This window comes from Balaenoptera borealis (genome assembly GCF_965194805.1).
Source record: "Balaenoptera borealis genome assembly, chromosome: 1".
Classification (NCBI taxonomy): Eukaryota; Metazoa; Chordata; class Mammalia; order Artiodactyla; family Balaenopteridae; genus Balaenoptera; species Balaenoptera borealis.
Window position 1 is genome coordinate 62413517 of NC_138860.1, and position 15047 is coordinate 62428563.

At 39.4% G+C, this 15047-nt stretch overlaps 1 protein-coding gene across 10 annotated transcripts in view; it reads right to left on the reverse strand.

The window, feature by feature from the left end:
• DCAF6 (DDB1 and CUL4 associated factor 6) overlaps positions 1-14806 on the reverse strand; it is a 166180-nt gene extending 151374 nt beyond the window's left edge. For 5 of the 10 annotated variants that reach the window (XM_082360630.1, XM_082360637.1, XM_082360636.1 and 2 more), the window contains exon 1: positions 14444-14804. In XM_082360630.1, coding sequence (XP_082216756.1) covers positions 14444-14540 — 97 coding nt within the window. In that variant the 5' untranslated portion in view covers positions 14541-14804. Of the gene's footprint in view, positions 1-14443 lie in introns of all 10 variants that reach the window. The other 5 variants (XM_082360638.1, XM_082360633.1, XM_082360632.1 and 2 more) reach the window with 2 other exon arrangements.
• Positions 14807-15047: the final 241 nt, after the last annotated feature.

Here is a 15047-nt window from a genome sequence, read left to right on the forward strand (position 1 = left end):
TATAGACACTTAAGATTCGTTCTCTCCCTATGTACACATGGGATTGTTCTGAGTTAATATTGTCTGAAAAGAGAGAAAATGATTTTTTTGTTTGTTTTTGTTTTTAGGCCGCACCGTGCAGCACGTGGGATCTTAGTTCTCCGACCAGGGATCAAATCCGTGCCCCCTGCACTGGGAGTGTGGAGTCTAACCACTGGACCACCAGGGAAGTCCCGAGAGAAAATGATTTTTAAAAAATGACTTCATTAAGGAGTTGGGGTAACTTCAACTGGTTAAGAGAAAAGAATAAGGCTACTGATACTGAGAAACAGAGACGGAACAGCACTTTAACAAAACTTTTCACTTTACTTGACTCTACTGCCCCTTTGAGCAACTTCTCTTTAAGGCCAAACTTCCTAGTCAACTACAAACGCTGCCATCTCTAGCTCATTGTCAGGTCTTCCTTTTCCTGAACTGTCTGTTTTGCCCCCTCCTATTCATTGGTTTTATTCTCAGAAACCGTGGAGTATCAGTAAATTCAATGGTCTCTTTCAAGGCACATTTTTCATAACCTCATAGCATTAGCTGTCATAGGTAAATGCTGTCTCCTTGACATAATCTTCTTCTTTGGCTCCCAAGATATCTTGCCAGATACCAGAAGAACTGAAAATTAACGTGTAACAAACTCTGAGGAGAGAAAGAACACAGAACTGTTTTACCTTTGACAAAGAACAGGACAAAGAAGTGACTGCAATCAAAATGTGTAAGAAGAAAACAGTAAAAACTCAAATGAATGTTTAAAGGCCAAATGTGGGCTAGAGACACAGTTTAGAATCTCTAGGATCCTAGGCACAGAGAGAATCTACATTCAGTCACCAGCTCTTTTCCATGAGCCGCCCCCAAGTACTCATAAGAAACACTGAAAACAACAGGAAGCCTGAGAGAGTCCCTGTCTGGGTAAGACTTAAAAAGGAAACTCCAGTCACTTTTCAGGCCCTTCTCTCATGGGAAGCAAAAGTCTTAAGCCACTGGGGAAGCCCTAGTTAAAAAGAGCCTCAGCAAAGGTCCACTAGCTTTAAGAGAGGCAGGAAACCCTCATGTCCATTTCAGGCAAAGGCAACTGCCTTCAGGAAAGGAAAGAAGTATAAACTGCCTATCCTTAAGGGAGGGACAGGAATCCCCCTCCCATCCCTACCAAGAGCCTTACAATGAACAACAAGCAGCAGTTAAGTGTGGTGGCTTTGAAATGTGTCAACTCACAACGAACCATGTTTCCCAGAATTTTTTCCCTGTATGTTTCATGTTACTTGAATTACCAGTCATGTTTGCACAAGATTGGTGGGTGGAAGTAAAGCAACAGCAATACTGATTTTTATTGATGCTTATATTGTTTATATACATTGTAACTTGTCTGGCTCACCTCGTTAGAATGGGGAGCAACTAGGCCTATAACCATCCTGCCTACCCATAGATCCTCTTTTAGGTTCTTGGAATACTAGGCCAATTTGTGTTTAGGTCCATGACAAAGGGTACCAGTTTCTCCTAAAAAAACACCTACATCTATAAGACTGAAGACAGTGAGAACTGGCATAGATCTTGTTTTCATGGGTTCAGGTTTGTCCTTCCTATCACCAATTTACCATCATCCCTTCCCAACTGTCTGTCCTGAGGATGTCAAGCCCCAGCAAAAGACATGAAGAAAACAACTTTACAGAGACAGTTTAATGAGTTCCCACAACTATACAAAGTCAAATACCAGTAACACATCTTTGTGTGTATGTCTGTATATCTCCTAGTAATTCTGCTTCTTTGATTGAACTCATTCATGATTAACATTTTCAGCAAACTAGCAACAGAGGGAAACTTCCTCAATCTGGTAATAAGCACCAATAAAAGACCTAAAATATATCACATTTCATGGTGAAAGACTGAATGCTTCCCACTTAAAATCAGGACAATACAAGGAAGTCCACTCTCACCAGTATTATTAAACACAGTCCTGGAAGTTTTAGACATTGGAATAACGTTAAGAAAAAAAAAAAAGGCACATAGTTTGGAAAGGAAGAAATAAAACAGTCCCTATTGAAAGATGACATGATTTTCCACATAGAAAATCTCCTGGAATATACCCAGAAACCTCTGAGAATTAATACGTAAGTTTTGCAAGATCACAGGATATAAGATCAACACACAAAAAAAATCACACTGTTACATACTAACAATGAATGGGTAGAAGTTGAACTTAAACACAATACATTTGGGCTTCCCTAGTGGCACAGTGGTTAAGAATCCGCCTGCCAATGCAGGGGACATGGGTTTGAGCCCTGGTCTGGGAAGATCCCACATGCCATGGAGCAACTAAGCCCATGCGCCACAACTACTGAGCCTGCGCTCTAGAGCCCGCGAGCCACATTACTGAAGCCCACATGCCTAGAGACCATGCTCTGCAAGAAGAGAAGCCACCGCAATGAGAAGCCTGCGCACCACAACGAAGAGTACCCCCCGCTCACTGCAACTGGAGAAAGCCCGCACACAGCAACAAAGACCCAACTCAGCCAAAAATAAATAAATAAATAAATAGGTTTATTAAAAAAAAAAAAACATTAATAATTGCTCAGAAGAAAATTAAATATTTAGACATAAATATAACAAAATATGCTGAAGATATGCATCCTGATAATTATAAAATGCTGATGAAAGAAACCAAAGAACTAAATAACTGGAGTGATGTACTGTGTTTATGGATCAGAAGACTCAACATAGTAAAGATGCCAGTCCTTCCCAAACTGATATGTGAGTCCAATGCAATTCCTATCAAAATCCCAGCAAGGTATTTTGGAGATAAGGACAACCTTACTCTAAAATTCATACAAAAAGGTAAAAGACATAGAAGAGCTAAAACAATTTTGAAAAAGAATTATTGAGGGGAGAAAACGTCACTCAACTTGATGTAAAAACTTACTATATAGCTACAGTAAACAAAACAGTATGGTATTTACAAAGGGACAGACACACAGATCAATGCAAGAGAATAGAGAACACTGATTAGATAGATACACATAAAATGTGCCCAACTGATTTTTAATAAAGGTGCAAAAGCAATTCAATGGAGAAAATAGACTTTTAAACAAATGGTGCTAGGGCAAGTGGACATTCATAAGCACAAAAATGAACTTCAAGGTAAATCACATACCTCATACAAAAATTAACACCAAATGGGGCTTCCCTAGTGGCGCAGTGGTTGAGAATCTGCCTGCCAATGCAGGGGACACAGGTTCGAGCCCTGGTCTGGGAAGATCCCACATGCCGCGGAGCAACTAGGCCCGTGAGCCACAACTACTGAGCCTGCGCATCTGGAGCCTGTGCTCTGCAACAAGAGAGGCCGCGATAGTGAGAGGCCTGCACATCGCGATGAAGAGTGGCCCCTGCTTGCCGCAACTAGAGAAAGCCCTCGCACAGAAACGAAGACCCAACACAGCCATAAATAAATAAATAAATAAATAAAATAAAATCCAAAAGTTTAAAAAAAAAAAAAAATTTAACACAAAATGGACCCTGGACTTAAACGTAAAAATATAAGACTATAAAACTTCAGGGAAAAAACACAGGAGGTAATCTCCAGGACCTAGGGTTAAGTTAAGAGTGTTTAGACATCAGACCAAAAGCATAATCCATAAAAGAAAAAAACTGATAAATTGGACCTCTCCAAAGTTAAAAACCTTTACTCTGCAAAAGACTCTATGAAAAGAAGAAAAAGACAAACTACACACTGGGAGAAAATATTTGCAAACTGCATATCTGACAAAGGACTAATACCTAAACTATATAAATAAGTCTCAAAAAACAACAGTGAAAAAACAACAGTGAGAGACATGAAAATACACGCCACTGAAAATATAAAGATGGCAGGACCCCTCCGAGCACCAACAACCAGCTGCGTTGGGACCTGGCCTTACCTGCCAGCTGGCCAGCATCAGCCCAGGACTCCTGCACTGCACAGCCAGCCATACCAGGACCTGGCCCCAGCCACAAGCAGCTGGAAGCCTCTGCACTATGCAGGACCCCACAGCCAAGTGGGCTGGGAGCCAGCCCCATGTACCAGAGTGCCACAGCAATCAGACCCACCACAACAAAAGGGCCCACACAGCCCACACAGGGGGCACCCCTAGGTCATACAACTCTGGTGACCTGAGGGGAGTGTACTTATTCCACAAGCTGCACGGCACAGCCAAAAAAAAGAAGACATAACAATTGTAAATATATTTGCACCTAACATAGGAGCACATAGGACATATAAACCAAATATTAACAAACATAAAGAAATTGACAGTAACATAATACTACTAGGGGACTTTAACACTCCACTTACATCAATGGATAGATCATCCAGACAGAAAATCAATAAGGAAACACTAACCTTAAACAACCTATCAGGGACTTCCCTAGTGGTCCAGTGGTTAAGAATCCGCCTCCCAATACAGGGGACACAGGTTCAATCCCTGGTTGGAGGACTAATATCCCACACACCATGAGGCAACTAAGCCTGCACTCTCTAGACCCGTGCACCACAACTAGAGAGCCCACATGCCACAACTACTGAGCCCACATGCTATGGGTATATTCCAGGAGATTTTCTATGTGGAAAATCATGTCATCTTTCAATAGGGACTGTTTTATTTCTTCCTTTCCAAACTATGTGCCTTTTTTTGAATGAGACAAGGATGCCCACTCTTGGCACTTTTATTCAACATAGTACTGGACGTCCCAGACACAGCAATCAGACAAGAAAAAGAAATAAAAGGAATCCAAACTGGAAAGGAAGAAGTAAAACTGTCACTGTTTGCAGATGACCTGATACTACATATGGAAAGTCCTAAAGATACTACCAAAAAAGTATTAGAATGAATGAATTCAATACAGTTACAGATACAAAATTAATATATAGAAATATTTGTTTCTATGCAGTAACAATAAACTACCAGAAGGAGAAATTAAGCAAAAAATCCCATTAACAATTGCATCAAAACGAATAAAACACTTAGGAATAAATCTAACCAAGGAGGTATAAGACTCAGAAAACTATAAAACACTGATAAAAGAAATTGAAGATGACACAATTGGAAAGATATACTGAGTTTGTGGATTGGAAGAATTAATATTGTTAAAATGTTTACACTACCCAAGGCAAGCTATAGATTCAATGCAATTCCTATCAAAATACCAATGGCATTTTTCATAGAACTAGAATAGATAATTCTAAAATTTCTATGGAAACACAAAATACCCCAAATAACCAAAACAATCTTTAGTAAGAACAAAGCTGGAGGTATCACACTCCTTGATTTCAAACTATACTACAAGCTAAAGCAAATAAACAGTATGGTACTGGCACAAAAACAGACACACAGATCAACGGAACAAAATAGAAAACATAGAAATGAACCCACACGTACATAGTCAATCAATCTACGACAAAGGAGGCAAGAATACAGAATGAAGGGAAAGATAGCCTCTTCAGTAAATGGTGTTGGGAAAACTGGACAGCTACATGCAAAAGTATGAAACTGAACAAACTTTCTCACATCATACACAAAAATTCAAAATGAATTAAAGACTTAAATGTGAGACCTGAAACCATAAAACTTCTAGAAAAAAATATAGGCAGTATGCTCTTTGACCTCAGTCTAAGTAATATTTTTTTTTATTTGTCTCCTCAGCAAGGGAAACAAAAGCAAAAATAAACAAATGGGAGTACATCAATCTAAAAAGCTTTCTGCACAGTAAAGGAAACTATCTACAAGACTAATAGACCACCAATTGAATGTTAAAAGATTTTTGCAAACAATATATTTCATAAGGGGTTAATATCCAAACTACACCAAAAACTCATATGATGCAATATCAAAACAAAACCCGAGGGACTTCCCTTGTGGCGCAGTGGTTAAGAATCCACCTGCCAGTGCAGGGGACATGGGTTCGATCCCTGGTCTGGGAAGATCCCACATGCTGCGGAGCAGCTAGGTCCGTGTGCCACAACTACTGAGCCTTTGCTCTAGAGCCCACAAGCCACAACTACTGAGCCTGCGTGCCACAACTGCTGAAGCCCACGTGCCTGGAGCCCATGATCCGCAACGAGAAGCCACTGTAATGAGAAGCCCACACGCCGCAATGAAGAGTAGTCCCCGCTCGCCGCAACTAGAGAAAGTCCGCGCAGAGCAACGAAGGCCCGATGCAGCCAATTAATTAATTAATTAATTAATTAAAAACCCAATTATAAAATGGGCAGAAGACCTGAACAGACATTTTTACAAGGAAGACATACAGATGGCCAATGCGCACATGAAAAAATGCTCAACATCAGTAAACATCATGGAAATGTAAATCAAAACCACAATAAGATATCACCTCACACCTGTCAGAAAGGCTATTATCAAAAAACAACAAATAACAAGTGTGGGAGAGGATGTGAAGGAAAGGAAACCCTCATGCACTGTTGGTGGGAATGCAAATTGGTACAGTCACTATGGAAAACAGTATGGAGGTTCCTCAAAAAACTAAAAAGAGAACTACCATACTATCCAGTGATTCCACTTCTAGGTAATTTCCAGAAGAAAACAAAAGCATTAATTCGAAACAATATATGCACCCCTATGTTCATTGTAGCATTATTTACAGTAGCCAAGATGTGGAAGCAACCTAACTGTCCATCAACAGATGAATGGATAAAAAAGATGTGGTGCATATATATGCAATGGAATACTACTCAGCCATGAAAAGGATGAAATTTTGCCATTTACAACAACGTGGATGGACCCGGAGGATATTATGTTAAGTGAAGTAAGTCAGAGAGAGAAACAAAAATATCACATGATTTCACTTACATGTGAAATCTTAAAAACAAAATAAATGAACAAACGTAACAGAACAGAAACAGACTCATAGATACAGAGAACAAACAGGTGGTTGCCTAAAGGGAGGTGGTTGGGGGGAATAGTTGAAGGAGATTAAGAGGTACAAACTTCCAATTACAAAATAAATGAATCACATCAATGAAATGTACAGCTTAGGAAATACAGTCAATAATATTGTAATAACTTTGTATGGTGACAGATAGTAACTATACTGATCGTGGTGATTATTTTGTAGTGTACATAAATATCGAATCACTATGTTGAGCACCTGGAACTAAATTAAGTACTTCAATTAAAAATTGATACTTCAATTTAAAATACTTCAATTAAATACAACACTTCAATTAAAAAAAAGAATAAGAAAATATAAAGATAGTTTAAAAAAACCAAAAGCACATAAAAAGATGCTCAAAATTAACCATTAGGGAAATTATAAATTTAAACCACGAGTTACCATTACACACTTATTAGAATTACTAAAATAAAAAACAGTGGCAACACTAAAAAAATTTTTAAAAATTAAAAAAAAAAAAAAAAAAAAAAACCAGTGGCAACACTAAATGCTGCTGATGATGCAGAGAAACTGGATTGCTCATACGTGGCTGATGGGAACATAAAACGGTTCAGCCATACTGGAAAAAGGTATGGCAGTTTCTTACAAAAGTAAACAATGTGCTTATCATATAGTGCAGTAACTACAATTCTTGGACATTTATCCCAGAGATGAAAATTTATGTTCATACAAAAACCTGTATATGGATGTTCGTAACAGCTCTCTATTTAATAGTCAAAAACTGGAAACAGGGCTTCCCTGGTGGCGCAGTGGTTGAGAATCTGCCTGCCAATGCAGGGGACACGGGTTCAAGCCCTGGTCTGGGAAGATCCCACATGCCGCGGAGCAACTAGGCCCGTGAGCCACAACTACTGAGCTTGCGTGTCTGGAGCCTGTGCTCCGCAACAAGAGAGGCCGCGATAGTGAGAGGCCCACGCACCGCGATGAAGAGTGGCCCCCGCTTGCCACAACTGGAGAAAGCCCTCGCACAGAAACGAAGACCCAACACAACCAAAAATAAATAAATAATTAATTAATTAAGAAAGCAACTTTAAAAAAAAAAATTAAATACAGTTTAAAAAAAAAACTGGAAACAATACAAATATCTTCAACAAATGAACGATTAGTTATATATTCATATCATGAAATACTAATCAACAATAGAAAGAAATAAACTATTGTACACACAACCTGGATGAATCTTAAGGGAATTACGCAGAGTGAAAAAAGCCAATCTCAAAAGTTTACATGCTGTTATTTATAACATTACATATATGTTATTTATGTAACATTCTTGAAATGACAAAATTATAGAAAGGGAGAACAGATTAGTAGTTACCAGGGGTTAGCCGTTGGGAGGGAAGGATGTAGCTGTGGCTAAAAATGGGATCACAAAGGACTATTGCGATGAAACTGTTCTGTACCTTAAATATGGTGGTAACCACTTTAGTCTATTAACATTAATTAACATTAATTTATTAAAATTATTAGAGAAATGCAAATCAAAACTACAATGAGGTATCACATCACACCGGTCAGAATGGCCATTATCAAAAAATCTAGAAACAATAAATGCTTTAAAGGATGTGGTGAAAAGGGCACCCTCCTCCACTGTTGGTGGGAATGTAAATTGATACACCACTATGGAGAACAGTATGGAGGTTCCTTAAAACACTAAAAATAGAAAGCAATCCCACTACTTGGCATATACCCTGAGAAAACCATAATTCCAAAAGAGTCATGTACCACAATGTTCACTGCAGCACTATTTACAACAGTCAGGACATGGAAGCAACCTAAATGTCCATTGACAGATGAATGAATAAAGAAGATGTGGCACATATTTACAATGGAATATTACTCAGCCATAAAAGGAACAAAATTGAGTTATTTGTAGTGAGGTGGATAGACCTAGAGTCTGTCATACAGAGTGAAGTCAGAAAGAGAAAAACAAATACCATATGCTGAAACATATATATGGAATCTAAAAAAAAAAAAAAATGGTACTGATGAACCTAGTGGCAGGGCAGAAATAAAGACACAGACATAGAGAATGGACTTGAGGACATGGCGGGGGAGGGGGAAACTGGGGTGAAGTGAGAGTAGCATCGACGCATATACACTACCAAATGTAAAACAGATAGCTAGTGGGAAGCAGCAGGATAGCAAAGGGAGATTAGCTCCGTGCTTTGCGACGACCTAGAGGGGTGGGATTGGGAGGGTGGGAGGGAGGCTCAAGAGGGAGGGGATATGGGGATATATGCATGCATATGGCTAATTCACTCTGTTGTACAACAGAAATTAACACAGCATTGTGAAGCAATTATACTCCCATAAAGATGTATTAAAAAAATAATAATAAAATAAAAATTTTTTTAAAAATTAAATTAATTAAAATCAGTGCTAAAATTGCATGGAACTAAATACACACACATGCAAAAGTCCATGTAAAACTGGGGAAATCTGAATAAGATTCATAGATCTATCTATGTCAATTTCCTGATTGTGATATATTAATATAGTTGTACAAGATATTACCATTGGGAAATTGAGAGTATATGAGATCTCTTTGTATTATTTCTAACAACTGCACATGCATCTACAGTTATCTCTAAATTAAAAGTTAAAGTGCCAAACAAAACAAAACCTTCCCACAAAGAAAACTCCAAGCTCAGATGGCTTCAATGATGAAATCTATCAAACATTTAAGGAAAAGGTAATTTCAAGTCTACACAAACTCTTCAGAAAAAGAGAAGAACACTTCCAACACATTTATGAGGCCAGCATTATCCTGATACCAAAAACAGGCAAAAATATAACAACTGTGAGCTAATATCCTTAAAGAACAAAAACACAAAATTCTTACCAAAAGTGAAGCCAGCAATATATAAAGGACAATTTATCATAACCAAGTAGGATTTGGCCCAGGAATTGAATGTTGGTTCAACATTCAAAAATCAATCAATATGTTAACATAATCTATGAAACAGAAATCATATAATCAACTCAACAGACGCAGAACAAACCCTGACAAAATTCAACAGCTAGTCATGATAACCACTCTCAGCAATTTAAGAGTAGAAGGGGATTTCTTCAATGGGTATCTACAAAAACCTACAGTCAACAATGTATTTAATAGTTAAAGACTGAATGCTTTCCAGGATGAGGAATAAGGCAACAATGTCCACTCTTACTACTTCCTTTCAAGATTCTACTGGAGTCCTGGTCAATGCAATTAAGCAAGAAAATAGAAAACGGAAGAAAAAAATAACATAGGTAAAAAAGGAAGAAATTTTGTTTTTTTGGTTTTTTTTTTTTTGGTCACACCACGCTCCTTGTGGGATCTTAGTTCCCCAACCAGGGATTGAACCTGGTCCCTCTGGGCAGTGAGAGCACCAAGTCCTAATCACTGTACCGCCAGGGAAATCCCAGGAAGAATCTTAATATGCAGTGACATAATCATCTACATAAAATCCAAAAAAGCCTGCAAAAAAAAAATTTTATAAGAACTAATGAGTAGGGCTTCCCTGGTGGCACAGTGGTTAAGAATCCACCTGCCAGTGCAGGGGTCACAGGTTCAAGCCCTAGTCCGGGAAGATCCCACATGCCCCGGAGCAACTAAGCCCGTGCGACACAACTAATATTTTAATAATTAATAGTCATTATTAACTATTAAAATCAGACCTTTTTTAGCTTTCATTGACATTTTAAGACTAAAGAAACAAAATACAAATACTTCACTAACTTTTCCCCAGTAGTTAACAAGGAGGCAAAACTCAGAATTTTCTGACCCTCATAAAATATGTTTTAACCCGGCAACACTTTATGAAGAACTTGGTAAGTCTGAATATAGATGTATTCAAGATACGCTAAAGACTAATCTAAATGCAAAATTATCCATTTCAATACATACTGACCCTAATGATATTCAAAGGACATAGACTTCCTAATTGCCTGAACGAAAGAAGATTTCAATCTCCACTATAAGGCTGTCACTGGCTTAGTGCTATAGTCTGAATGTTCGTGTCCCCCCCATCACCCCACCCGGACCAATTCCTCTGCTGAAATACTAATTAGGAGGTGGGAATCTTTGGGAGGTGATTAGGCTTGGATTAGTGCCCTTATAAAAAAGATCCCAGAGAATTAGCTCACTTCTGCCTTGTGAGGTTATGGTGAAAAGATGGCTATGAACCAGGGAGCAGGCCCTCACCAGACTCAGAACCTGACCATGTGAGCACCCTTATCTCAAGCTTCCAGCCTCCAAAACTTTGAAAAATAAATTTATGTTGTTCAAAAGCCACCCAGTTTATGGTATTTTGTTACAGCATCCCAAGTTGACCAAAACACTGCCTCATCATAATTTAAACACTTTGTAAACATATAATACATTAGGGCAAACAGCTCCCTTGAAAATTTCCCTTAAATTGCTTTCTGTTAGTCAATTACTGTCTTTTAATTCAGAAGGGTTAGAAAGTGTAAATTCAAATTGTAGGCAAGCCTGTCTAAAATGAGAGAAATAGGAAGAGAAAGAAGAAATGTACAGATGATAGTTTCTTTTATAAGTAAAGTTTATCTCTATAAAACTGTAATGAAATATGTATGGCTAATAAATTATTATAACAATCATTGAGTTCCAAAAGCACTACTCTATAACTAGTATACGGTTATCTTAAGAAACATTTAGACCTAAAGGTGTCTCTGACTCTGGACTTTGACAATTGCTCTTTAAAAAAATAAATCCTCCATTGAAATTTAGATCGGGCTCACAAAGATTACAATCCCTGGCCTAGCCTCTGAATCCATGCTAAACAAAACACTTCATTGGTTCAGGTGAATCTTGTGAATTTGTGTGCTATAAGTAAACATATGCATCTTCTTCTAAATAACACATGACAAATTACCTTTATTCTCACAATATAAAAGGATGTTTTGTGAACTGCAATTTTTTTTGATGGGAGGAAAAGAGAAAATTAACCAAATTTAAATAAAATCACCTGTAAAACATGAATACTACTATTGAAAAGGCACATGCTATAGTTAATTTGAAATGCACATGTTACAAGAAAAATCTGTCAATTGCTTCTATCCCAATTTTACTGTTATTTAGAAGTAATTCATTATTAGAAATACAAATAATGAAGATAAATTAGAAAAATATCTAACCTACAATACTATAAACAATCAAAATGTTTAAATATTGAAGTCCCCCACCAAAAAAAATCTATTTACTTTTTAAAACACTTGGACTTTTTAAAAAGAAGACTTTATAAGAGTACTTCAAAATATCATTTTTTAAAAATCTCATTAATTCAGGCAATACCAATGTGGATTTTGCTGTTTCCTGCTAAGCCAAGATTAGCACTGGAATGTGGAAGAGATGGATAAACTAAAGGTGTAAAGAAAGTCTCCTAAGGCTAAGAAATTACTCTTCAAGCTATTTTTGAATATTTAAAAAAACCACTTTTAAAGGATGTGCTAATTATAAAGTATATATTACTACCACATTTAAAATATTATGTAAGATATGGAATTTCCTGCATGAATATACATATATTTGAAAATCTATAATTTCGACTTTCTACTAAAGACAGTGGACTCCTACTCTTCAATTCTCCTCCACCCAACACACGAGCTCCACTCCCATTATGGAGCTAGAAGAGGAAGGGAAAAAGATAATGTATGGTTTTATATTTTAATTGACTCTATCATAGATACAGCTGAAGTAACTGAACCAGTAGAAAACATTAATACATAAACCTACATATAAGTACTACTTATTTAAATGCTCCAACTAATAGAGATAAAGGACCATATATAAATTCATTGGTGTAGAACACAAGTTTTTTTTAAGCTAAAATTAAGTTCTTTCTCAGCAAGTAAGTATTAAAAGAAATACTGCACATCTTTTAGGTTAATGGTTTAAAAAAGCTCTCTACTGATATTAAATTTTAAAATGATTAATCACCACCCCAGGTACTTATCCTAGAACAAATGCACAAAAAGCATGTGCAAGGAGGTTCACTGTAGTGCTGTTAGTAACAGCAAACGTCCAAAAAAATAAAGAAAGGTTGAGTCGACGATGACACCTTCATACCTTTAAATACTCTGCAACAGTTTAAAAGACTGTATAGATCTATTTTTACTGCCATGCAAAGATCTCCAAGATGTAATGTAAAAAAAAAAGCAAGTTGCAAAACAGTGTTTACAGTATGACACCATATATTCAGGTCACACACACTCCTACAGCATTTCTACATATACACATGTGCTTGTAAGAATTCAAAGAAAAAGGTCTGGAAGAATATTCAAGAAACAGAGAACATTGTTACCTCTCAAAGAGTGTGTGTGTGAAACTGGAATGGGAGAAATCACAAAGATTTGTGCTTCATTCTTATTAAGTTTTTACAAGGAGAATGTATTCATGTCACTTGAGACACTAAAAAACATGAGCAACGGAAAAAAATGCCTGCTAACTTCTCTCAAATAACTCACAAACCGGAACTGTTAGGTGTAGCGAAATTTCATTTTCTTTTATTGATTTTAAGTCAAAACCAAATGACATCAACAAATACCTAGCAAAAAGTAACAAAATTGCAAAGAAAAAATTTTTAGTGATGTTGTCTTATCTTCAAATTAAAAAAAAAAAAAAAAAAGAAGAAAGAGTAATGAAAGATTGTAGAGGAAGGAAGAAAAAAGACCCCTACTAAATCCGTCCACTTTTAGCTCAGGCGTGACCCAGAATCCTCACAAATCCGCTTTACGCAAAACGAAAAAAACTGGACTACCGTTCCCCCAAGTATCGAAGGTTGTTTTTAGAAAGCTTAACTAAGTAACAGTAAATGCCAAGTGTGTTTCACAGGGGTGGGAATGGGAACGTGAAACCCTACACCTCCTTAAAGCGGTCGAAACGACCGAACAGCAGAGTCCAGCTGGGAAAGCGCGCGGGGGTGGGGAGAGCTCAGCTATCACTTTCAGGTTTTGGCTCCGAGCCGCACAAGAGTTTACACCGAGTCTGTTTGGAGCGTGGAGTCCCCGAGGGAGGTCAACGCGTCGCCACGGACACCTAAGCCCTCCCGAGACTTTAGGGGAGGGGCGGTCAACACAAACTTAGGTCCTTCGGCTGAGCGAGGAGAGCGGTGGAGAAGAGCAAAAGCGCCAACTTCTGCTCTAAACGCGGCAGCTCGGGGAGGTTCGACAAGTCTTCTCCCGAGTCCCACTCCAGAAGCGACCCCAGTACCTTTCCCGGCCAGTACCGTCTGCCCCCTGTCCGGCCCCACGAAGGAAAACCCAGTAAGGGCGGCGGCTGGCACCATGAAAGGGGGACTTAGCCATGGGAGGAAACGGGCACGGGGTCCGTCCGCCGAGGTCCACCCAGCACCTCGGCGTCTCTGGGGCTTCCCTGCCCAGGCGCTGTCCCACCTCCAAGAGCCCCAGCGGCGTGGCCCCCTCCCCCACCTCTGGGCGGCGACCTCAGCGCCACCGCCCCAGGGCCCCCGCTCACCCAGGTAGCGGCTCCGCAGCCGGGACGGGTCCTCCAGCCCGAGGGATCTTTTCCTCACGTCCCACAACAGGTGTGGGCAGCAGCCACCCCGAGACATGGCTCCGCCGGGCCGGGGGAGGAGAGGAGACCACCGCGTGGGGGAGGGGAAGAGGGGGAGGGGACACGCGGATCAACACGCGCGCCGGGCCTCGCGGTAGCAGCGAGTTAGATGGCGGTGTCAGCAGCAGCGCCTTCGCCCCCGAAGCCCGGCCGCACCCGGGCCTGAGCTCCCCTCATACTCTCCTTCTCAAGACTACCCAGAACATCCAGAGATCAGCAACAGTCCCCTCCCTCGGCACCCCCTCCTACAGGGGGAGGTGGAGGAGGCGGAGGCGGCCTCGACTCCTCCCTCTCCTCGTTCTGGACACCCTCCCTTTCAAGCCTTTCTCGCGAGATGACGACCACCCTGGAGACTGAGGCCGGTGTGTGCCAGGGCTGCCCTTACCCTAGAAAAGTGGGTTCAGACCACTCTAGTCAAATCCTTAATACTCTGGATAAATGAGGAATAGAAACGGAAGAAGCTGAAATCGGAAGTCTCGCGCTCACGAGTCTCATTCCAAAGGAA